The 9678-nt window shown below is 46.3% G+C and overlaps 1 protein-coding gene across 1 annotated transcript in view; it reads left to right on the forward strand.

Annotated features, from left to right (window-relative positions):
• Nucleotides 1-9678, forward strand: part of nek7 (NIMA-related kinase 7) — a 71162-nt gene that overhangs the window by 20990 nt on the left and 40494 nt on the right. Inside the window, exons 3-5 of the mRNA XM_027159713.2 lie at nucleotides 3051-3191; nucleotides 7185-7247; nucleotides 8937-9047. Of these exons, the coding sequence (XP_027015514.1) occupies nucleotides 3051-3191; nucleotides 7185-7247; nucleotides 8937-9047 (315 nt within the window). The remainder of the gene's footprint in view (nucleotides 1-3050; nucleotides 3192-7184; nucleotides 7248-8936; nucleotides 9048-9678) is intronic.

Below are 9678 nucleotides of genomic sequence, written 5' to 3' on the forward strand. Positions count from 1 at the left end.
CACACACACACACTTAATAAACTGCTGTCTTGTCACGGACATGACTCCACTTAAACGTTTGTGAGAAGAGTGTTTAATAAAGACATGACCAAATATCACAGCATGAACCTCATACCACTTCCTTCCGCTAGTTTTTCTTCTGGTTCTTTCTTTCTTTCTTTCTTTCTTTCTTTCTTTCTTTCTTTCTTATCTATCTATCTATCTATCTATCTATCTATCTATCTATCTATCTATCTATCTATCTATCTATCTATCTATCTATCTATCTATCTATCAACAAACAAACAAACAAACAAACATCCAAATCCAGATGCTTTACTGTTCTAATGTTCTCCGATCTTCTGGGAAGGTTTTCCACCAGATGTTGGATTTGTGTTCATTTGGCTACAAGATCATTAGTGAGATCAGACACTGATGTAAGTGTGAGGAGGTCTGGGGTTCAGCTGGTGTTCGGTGGTGTTGAGTCAGAGTCCGGGCTCTGTGCAAGACACTCGAGACACCATGTCTTCACAGGGACATTGTCATGATGGAACAGGGTCTCTACAGCGTACAGAGACATTTGCTTCCACACGTAGGAGTGAAGATCAGGTGTCCACATATTTTTGGCCATACGGTGTATTTTCTGTACTTCAGAAGTTGCTATAGTTCTAAAAACCAAATCAGCATTTCTGCCTGTGACGTATTTTTTTTTTATTCCTATTTATTTGACGTAAGGATCAGACGCCTGTAGGTTTAAAGGTGGGATTATATGGTGTGTGATTTAGGATGAGAATGTCGTTGTATTTATGTGTTACATGTGATTTGTTCACCACGATAACCTGGCAAGAGTCCAGCGACGGCTGAACTAACTAAGCCAGCCTGCTCGACGAACTGCCTCCGTTTGGTGTGAAGGGAATATTATGCAGACGTGATTGTGGCTCTGACGATCACTTTAAAGTCACCAGCACATGGTGGCTGTGGGGTCAGTGTCTCCTCTGCTCTCCACCTGCCTACACCCCACTGCTTATTTTTGTTTTGTCCCTCTCCCGCTGAGGAAAACGAGCCCTTTGTGCCTCTCTACCCCTTCCGCAAGCTGTGATCTGTACAAATTGCGCCACGTCTGTGGCATGTGACCCCGGCGGCCATGGAGCCTTTTCTTCCGCTGCACTTCATTCCTTCTCGGCCCGGCGCTCTAAATTGTGTGACAGAGCAGAGCTCAGATGAGACGGCCTGTCAGTCAGCGCGCCCCGCTGCCCTTTGAAGGCGAGGCCAGGGGACGAAAAGGTGCGGCAAATGGCCTGTGAAGTTTACATACACTGCCCACTGCTAAACAGATTACTGCTAATGAAGTGTCTGGAGCTCGGGTGGCGTCAGGCCTAATCCTGGCTGGCAGCACGTCCCTTCGGCTGCCAAAAAAGCCGCCACCCTCTGGCCCTCTTCCGCCTCCCGGGCGCAGGGAGGTGCCCGTCGTTAATCAGTCCGGATAGTGCGCAAGCTGACATGCAAATGTAGGTCATTGCATATGTAAATGTGTGATTAGTGAGCTGCATGCCAGGACACATTAGCACAACTATGCTCTCAGCATGCACTTGTCACGCCGCTTTAGAGGCTCATGCTAACATTTGTCAAGTGACCACGCGAGGAGTGAAAGCAATGCCTCGTCAGTTGCGAACCCCTCCCCTTATCTACATGTGATCACGTGACCTCCCATCCCTGCAGAAGGAGCCTTTCTGCCTTATCTGATTGTCATTGCGCTTGTTATCGGACATTTTTATGCTTGTTACTGGACCTTTTTTTTATCATGTTCATTAAAATATATATCAATATCCAGAGTGGTTTTAAAGTCGTAGAGCCTTGCACACCGCACCACGCACCACACCTCCCCCACCTCGAAAGACCTCTCACCTCTGTATTTCACCATCAACCGAGAAACGATCGAAATCTTATACGTCATGCGGTACGACGGGGAAAAAAGGTGGCTTCTTTACAGCTTGGAATTAAAGGCAGTTAATAAAACAATATCTCGCTCTAATCGTGCCGTTAATGTACAAAAAAAAACAAAAAAAAAAACACAGAAAGCAAGAATTTCTTCTTTGGCACCAGATGTGTGTCTGGAATAAGTGTGTGTGGTGTCACGAAGAAAAACAAGCTGCTTCAGGGTGTTAATTGGATGGGGCAATTCTTCAGCTCTCGCCTTTTTTCCTCCCCCTTAAAGCTGTCAAACTAAAACAATGAAATGCTTAAATTGGCTGCCCCTTGATCTATATCCATCCTTGTAACACCCCGCCGGTCGGGCGCTCAGCTCCGGCGTGCGTTTCCTCTGAGCCCCGGCGCTTCACACAGTCCTACACTGTAGTTTTTAGATTCAGCAGAAGGCTTATATAGCTGTCAGTGCAGCATATAAAAGTGTTTTGCACTTTAGTTGTAGCTATCACTGCAAGCTCTTAGGAAGCGTGCCAGCTTTTGTCGTAAACTCCACAACACCAGGAGGCACGGGTATAAAGTTAAAACTTTCGAGTCGCACGGTTTAAAAGAAAGACGGACACCCGGTTCAGATGGTTCAGGAAGCGGTGAGATGAGGTAAAGGTTCGCTGGCGTGTCTGTGCGTCCGGAGCGCTAACGCGTGCGAATAGCTCTCACGAGGACGTTCTCGTGTCGTCACGTGCAGCGTCGAGTGCCTTTAAGGTCCTCCTGTGGTCATCCCAGCGCGCCCGCTTGTGACACGGTGTGTTCTTTTGTGTCACTTCTTGTTTCTAAAGCCTTCTTGGGACGACCCACGATAACAGTAAAGGTCAACCTAGTTTATTTTTCTCCTCTCGCGACATCGCCGTAAGGCTAATCGTGACTGTTGTTTAGCGTTTTTCCTTCTGCAGCGGCCATGTGAAACACACTCGGGGCGGTTTCTCACTCACGGCTCAAGCGTTGGGAAATGATGTCACCCAACACTGTTTTTTTTTTTTCTTCTTCTTCATTCCTTTGACCTTCTTATCAGGTGTGAATATATGTGGTTTATTTAATCCTCTTGAAGTTAGGCATTTAGACTGATCATTCTGTGTTCGCTTTTCCAACAGAAGCCGCTACAACCAGAGATGGGATACAACAGCTTAGCCAACTTTTACATCGAGAAGAAGATCGGACGGGGGCAGTTTAGCGAGGTCTATCGGGCCAAATACTTGTTAGACAACACTCCAGTAGCTTTGAAAAAAGTTCAGGTAAGTTGACTGTTAGCCCTCGACGGCGTCCCCATCCGTGACCCTGAAAACGTTACGCCACATTTCTGTCCTGAAGCCTCCCTTTGGGCCCAACTCAAACTGCTCTGGAATTTTGTACGTTGTTCCAGGGGAAAGAAGGAAAAAGCCAGTCTGCTTTCTTTATAAACGAAGGACCCCGAGGAGCGGAAGCTCACAATGCTGGAGGCTGAAGCACAAAGTAGTGTGTTTTTCAGCATCACTATAATAGTGCACGGTTATTTGTGCTGAAGCACCAGAGTTCTCCAGAATACTAACGCCGATCTTTATCATTAGCATTTATGCATTTATATATCACCCATATATCATTTCTACATCACGAGTCATATTCGCAGCTGGCGCCGATTTATACGCTCCTTGCTTTAGGATCTGTAACTACAGTGCGCTTGTTTAAAAGCCTGCTGTCTGCTGGTTACAGTCTGGTGTGTGTTATTTTGGTGTAACAGTAGTTCTGGCTGTAATACGAACAGTCAGTTAATATTCACGCTCCTGTTCCACTAAACGGCCGTTTCTATAGCAACAGCTGGTAAACGCAGACATTCGGCGTAATCCGAGACCGAGCGTAAAACAGATTAGCGGCGAACAGCGGAAACGTTGTAATCCATGACGTGGTGAGGTGTTTGTTAGGAGGTTCTTTGGGTATCGGAGCTTTTTTACACAATCCTGCTGATCTGCAGAGTTTTCTGTGCGTGTTGAGGACAGAGCACTTTTACTCTCTCCTGTTTCTCTGTAAACTGACGAGCTGTGCAGCTATTTTTGGTAAGAAGCACAGAGAGAGAGAGAGAGAGAGAGAGAGGAAAAGAGAGAGAGAGCGGGAGAAGGAGAGAGAGAGAGAGAGAAGGAGAAAGAGATACAGGATGAGAAGGGGAATGCGAGAGAGAGTGTGAGCGAGAGTGAGAGAGAAGGAGAACGAGAGAGAGACCGAGAGAGAGAGAGGATGAGAAGGAGAATGAGAGAGAGAGAGAGAGAGAGAGAGAGGGAGAATGAGAGAGAGAGGGAGAGAGGGGAAGAGAAGGTGAACGAGAGAGAGTGTGAGAGAGAGAGAGAGTGTGAGCGAGAGTGAGAGAGAAGGAGAACGAGAGAGAGACCGAGAGAGAGAGAGGATGAGAAGGAGAATGAGAGAGAGAGAGAGAGAGAGAGAGAGAGGGAGAATGAGAGAGAGAGAGGGAGAGAGGGGAAGAGAAGGTGAACGAGAGAGAGAGAGAGAGACAGTGTGAGAGAGAGAGAGTGTGTGAGAGTGAGAGGGAGAGAGAGAGGAAGAGAAGGTGAACGTGAGAGAGAGAGGGAGTGAGAGAGAGAGAGAAGGAAAGGAAAAGGCTGCAGAGTGAACAACAGATAATGTGAACAGGAGCTAACTGGTCTCTCAGATGCTCCACAACATTCAGACTAACTAAACTCTCACCACTGTAAGGGGGTAAAGCTTCAGGCACCTGAGCGTTCGCTCTGCAGCGTTATTCTTTATTCGCTACAGAAGGATAATTAACTGAATGCCTCATCTGACTCATCATGGGCTCCGCTCATGTAGACTGACGTTACGAGATGAAGACACGCATCTCACTTCACCCGTTTAATTGGTTTACCGGATGAGTGAATTAACCTCAGTGCATCTCTTCAGCCAGCATCAGTGTCTGACCCTAATGTCTAGTGGGAAACCTTCTCAGAAGAGTGGAGCTTTATTACAGCAAAGAAGAAGAAGGAATCTGGAAGGAGATCGAAGAAGTTCAACAAGCACCTGTGTGCCTGTGGTGGTCAGGGGTGCACAAACTTATGGTCATATATATATATATATATCGTCGCTGTTGGGCGGAATCCTCGTATCTCCAAAACCATAATTTTTCAGGACATTAAAAAAAACGGCGTATCTTATCTGCAATGCACAGGGTTTAGTCGGCCTTGCAGTGGATTGTCTTGCGCTACATTCCTGTCCTCAGACGAGCACCAGAACTAGCGGGGGTCAAGATTTTTTTTTTCTTTGGGCCCAGTGTTTTGAAGACATTTACCTCAGAAGTCGTGTTGAATCCTTGCGACTCTTAATCTTGAGAACATGAAACTCATAATCAGCGCTCCTGAAGAGATTCGGATTGTTAAAGGTTTGAAGACGTGGTTTAAGGAAATGGATAAGTTAGACAGCTGTGCTGTGCAGTTAGACAGCTGTGCTGTGCAGTTAGACAGCTGTGCTGTGCAGTTAGACAGCTGTGCTGTGCAGTTAGACAGCTGTGCTGTGCAGTTAGACAGACGTGCTGTGCAGTTAGGCAGCTGTGCTGTGCAGTTAGGCAGCTGTGCTGTGCAGTTGGACAGATGTGCTGTGCAGTTGGACAGGTGTGCTGTGCAGTTAGACTGCTGTGCAGTTAGACAGGTGTGCAGTACACTTAGACAGACGTACAATGCAGTTAGACAGACGTGCTATACAGTTAGACAGACGTGCTGTGCAGTTAGACAGACGTGCTGTGCAGTTAGACAGACGTGCTGTGCAGTTAGACAGACGTGCTGTGCAGTTAGACAAACGTGCTGTGCAGTTAGACAGACGTGCTGTGCAGTTAGACAGATGTACAGTGCAGTTAGAGAGACGTGCTATACAGTTAGACAGATGTGCTATACAGTTAGACAGACGTGCTGTGCAGTTAGACAGACGTGCTATACAGTTAGACAGACGTGCTGTACAGTTAGACAGATGTGCTATACAGTTAGACAGACGTGCTGTGCAGTTGGACAGACGTGCTATACAGTTAGACAGACGTGCTGTACAGTTAGACAGATGTGCTATACAGTTAGACAGACGTGCTGTGCAGTTGGACAGGTGTGCTGTGCAGTTAGACAGGTGTGCTGTGCAGTTAGACAGACGTGCTGTGCAGTTAGACAGACGTGCTGTACAGTTAGACAGACGTGCTGTGCAGTTGGACAGGTGTGCAGTGCAATTAGACAGACGTGCTGTGCAGTTGGACAGGTGTGCTGTGCAGTTAGACAGCTGTGCTGTGCAGTTAGACAGACGTGCTGTGCAGTTAGACAGACGTGCTGTGCAGTTAGACAGGTGTGCTGTGCAATTAGACAGGTGTGCAGTGCAATTAGACAGGTGTGCAGTGCAATTAGACAGGTGTGCTGTACAGTTAGACAGACGTGCTGTACAGTTAGACAGACGTGCTGTACAGTTAGACAGACGTGCTGTACAGTTAGACAGACGTGCTGTACAGTTAGACAGACGTGCTGTACAGTTAGACAGACGTGCTATACAGTTAGACAGACGTGCTGTGCAGTTAGACAGACGTGCTGTACAGTTAGACAGACGTGCTGTACAGTTAGACAGACGTGCTGTACAGTTAGACAGACGTACTGTGCAGTTAGACAGACGTACTGTGCAGTTAGACAGACGTGCTGTGCAGTTAGACAGACGTGCTGTGCAGTTAGACAGACGTGCTGTGCAGTTAGACAGACGTGCTGTGCAGTTAGACAGACGTGCTGTACAGTTAGACAGACGTACTGTGCAATTAGACAGACGTACTGTGCAATTAGACAGACGTGCTGTACAGTTAGACAGACGTGCTGTGCAGTTAGACAGGTGTGCTGTGCAATTAGACAGGTGTGCAGTGCAATTAGACAGATGTGCTGTACAGTTAGACAGACGTGCTGTACAGTTAGACAGACGTACTGTGCAGTTAGACAGACGTGCTGTGCATTAAAAACACACCTTGGTTCAGCTAAAATGACTGGTGGCTCTTCAGTGTTCTCCGGGGCCCGGTGTGACCCTGTGCTGCACCAAGCCACCTGATGTGATTGGCTGAAGTGATTGGCTCCTGCCCTGTGCTGTGGCTCAGCACCACCTGCCCATGCCACCTTTACCACCCTGCCACACTGCTGCTGATTTTTTTGTTTATCTCTCTATTTCTTTTCTTTCAAATGCCATTAACGCTCCCTCCCTCTCACTCCCCCCTCTCCCCTCTTACCCTTTTGATCTTTTGATAGATATTCGATCTGATGGATGCCAAAGCCCGGCAAGATTGCATCAAAGAGATAGATCTCCTGAAGGTAAGAAACCAGAGGAGGGAGAGAGCTATGCCATGTGGCTGCTATTACGCTGTTATAAAGACGCCTCTGCTGAGACCTTATAACAGAGGAACGGATAGACATAGAGGAAGAGAAAACAATTGATCTACACCACCAGACGCATCTCTCTCTCTCTCCCTCTCTCTCTCTCTCTCTCTCTCTCTCTCTCTCTCTCTCTCTCTCTCTCTCTCTCTCTCTCTCACACTCTCAAGATTTTCATTTTCTCTCTCTCAGTGTGTAAGGCGAAGTATACAGATCATGGCTTCTTCATGTCTCCTCCAGGCTGAGATATGACTCAATTGCTAAAGCTATTAAATAATTTTTTTATCTCTCTAGTAGTGTTAGCAGACGGGCGGAATCAGAGCAACAGTGTGGAAAGTTTCTGCGCTCCATCACGGTGTCCTTGAGTGTTGCACATCTCGTCCTCACATCTTCTCTCGTGATTTTTAAACGCAGTGTTTGCCTTCATCAAACCGCCTCAGACAGGCTGCGGCTCGCTCCGACGCTAGCGCTAACTAGCACGTTAACGACAGGTCCAATAGCCCGGGCGTCCGGGTGATCAGAGGCGTCTCGCTGCACTGTTTTGTCTCGCCATCTCATCAGATCAGCTCAACAGACACACCGTACTGTTCCTGCGGCCACTCGGTCGGTGCCCCTCCACCTCGCCCGCAGAATGTTGTTAGTGTATTTTAGAGCTCATTTGTTTGGGGTAGTTTTTACACTGGAAATTAGATTGTCTAATCACTGTGCCTATTTATATATAGACAGATGTACTTTGTGTATATATATGTATGTATAAAAATAAGTGAGCAAAAAAGAGTCTAATCACGGTGTTCCGAGCCTCGCCGAGTCTCCTTGGCAACCCGGTATAACAGCATGTCACAGCCAAGAGTGCAGACACCAAGCCAGGGTACAAGCACACAGAAACCAGACCACATATAATCCGAATGAATCTTATTATCTGTTAGCTAGTAAGCAGCTGTACTTAGTTAGCCAGTAAGTGTGCCATTATTAGCAGCTCTTCCGTTTGTCTGTTAGCTCACACGGACACTTCGTTTATTATGTGTTCCACGTGATGATGTTCTGTGCTGTGTGATCATAAACATGTGTAATAAGTGTGTATTGTGTGTGTGTGTGTGTGTGTGTTCACGCGCGCGCGTCGCTTACAGCGGAAGATATTTTTAATAGCGCTCTGTGCCGTGACGCTGGCCTGTCGCTCTCCGTGCCTCTAGAAGGGACTGTTCTTCTTTCTCTTTCATTCTCTTCTTAAACATTTCTTTTCGTTCTGTTCCCCGTCTGCTTCTGTCATCCTCATCCTCGCTCTGCTTATGAGCAACCAACAGGAAAAAGAAGTGGAGGATGGAGCTTACGCTCCGCTCGGCTGCTGCATGCTCGTCACGTTAGCATCAGCAGTGCATTACTAGTCTTTATTTATTTCATTCTATATAAAAATAAATAATAAATCACAGGAAGTGATTAGTGAATATTTTTGTTTGCTTTCATTTACATTATTTGGCGGTGGCTTTCTGATGACGGTCATTCTGATGTTACTGTCACTGATTTCACTTAAATTTCTGTCTCTCTCTCTCTCTCTCTGTCTCTCTCTCTCTCTCCTCTATCTCTCGCTCTCACACTCTCACGACCTCCCCGCCCTCTCCTCTGTCTTCACAGCAACTAAACCACCCCAACGTAATTAAATATCACGCATCATTCATCGAGGAGAACGAGCTAAATATAGTTCTGGAGCTGGCGGACGCCGGGGACCTCTCACGTATGATAAAGGTACGTCCATGCGTCAGCGTTTTCCCCCCTAATGTTTACCTTCTTACCACTAGAGCGTGTAACGTATGAGCAAACGGACACCTGAATGTGACCAGCAGAACAGACCTGTGTCCTTCCTGTGGGCTCTGGGTTTAACATCAGACTGTGATCATGATGTAAAGAGTGTGTGGGTTGTGGTGTGGTGTGTGGTGTGTGTGTGTGTGTGTGTGGGTGTGGTGTGTGTGTTGTGTGTGTGTGAGAGCATCTCAGTGCTCTTCTGTAATCTTCTACATCAACTTGGACCATGAACACAAAGGGTGCAGCGTTTAGTCTGGGGGAACTGGACCATGCTGCTTACTGACCAGTAAGGGTTTTCAAAAAGCCTTGTAAAACCTGACACACACACACACACACCTCACACACATACACTGCACACAAGCACACAACGCACACATACTACATACACACAAGTGCACCAATGCACAAAGAGAAAAAAAAAAAAAAAGAAGGAGGGAAAAAAAATAAAAGTAAAAGAAAAAGAAAAAAAACAAGAAATAGAAAAAAAAAAAAATAAAAAAAAAATAAAAACAAAAAAAAAAAAAAAAACAAAAAAAAAAAAAAAAAAAAAAAAAAACAAAAAGGAAAAAAAAAA

Source organism: Tachysurus fulvidraco, chromosome 2 (assembly GCF_022655615.1).
Source record: "Tachysurus fulvidraco isolate hzauxx_2018 chromosome 2, HZAU_PFXX_2.0, whole genome shotgun sequence".
Lineage (NCBI taxonomy): Eukaryota > Metazoa > Chordata > Actinopteri > Siluriformes > Bagridae > Tachysurus > Tachysurus fulvidraco.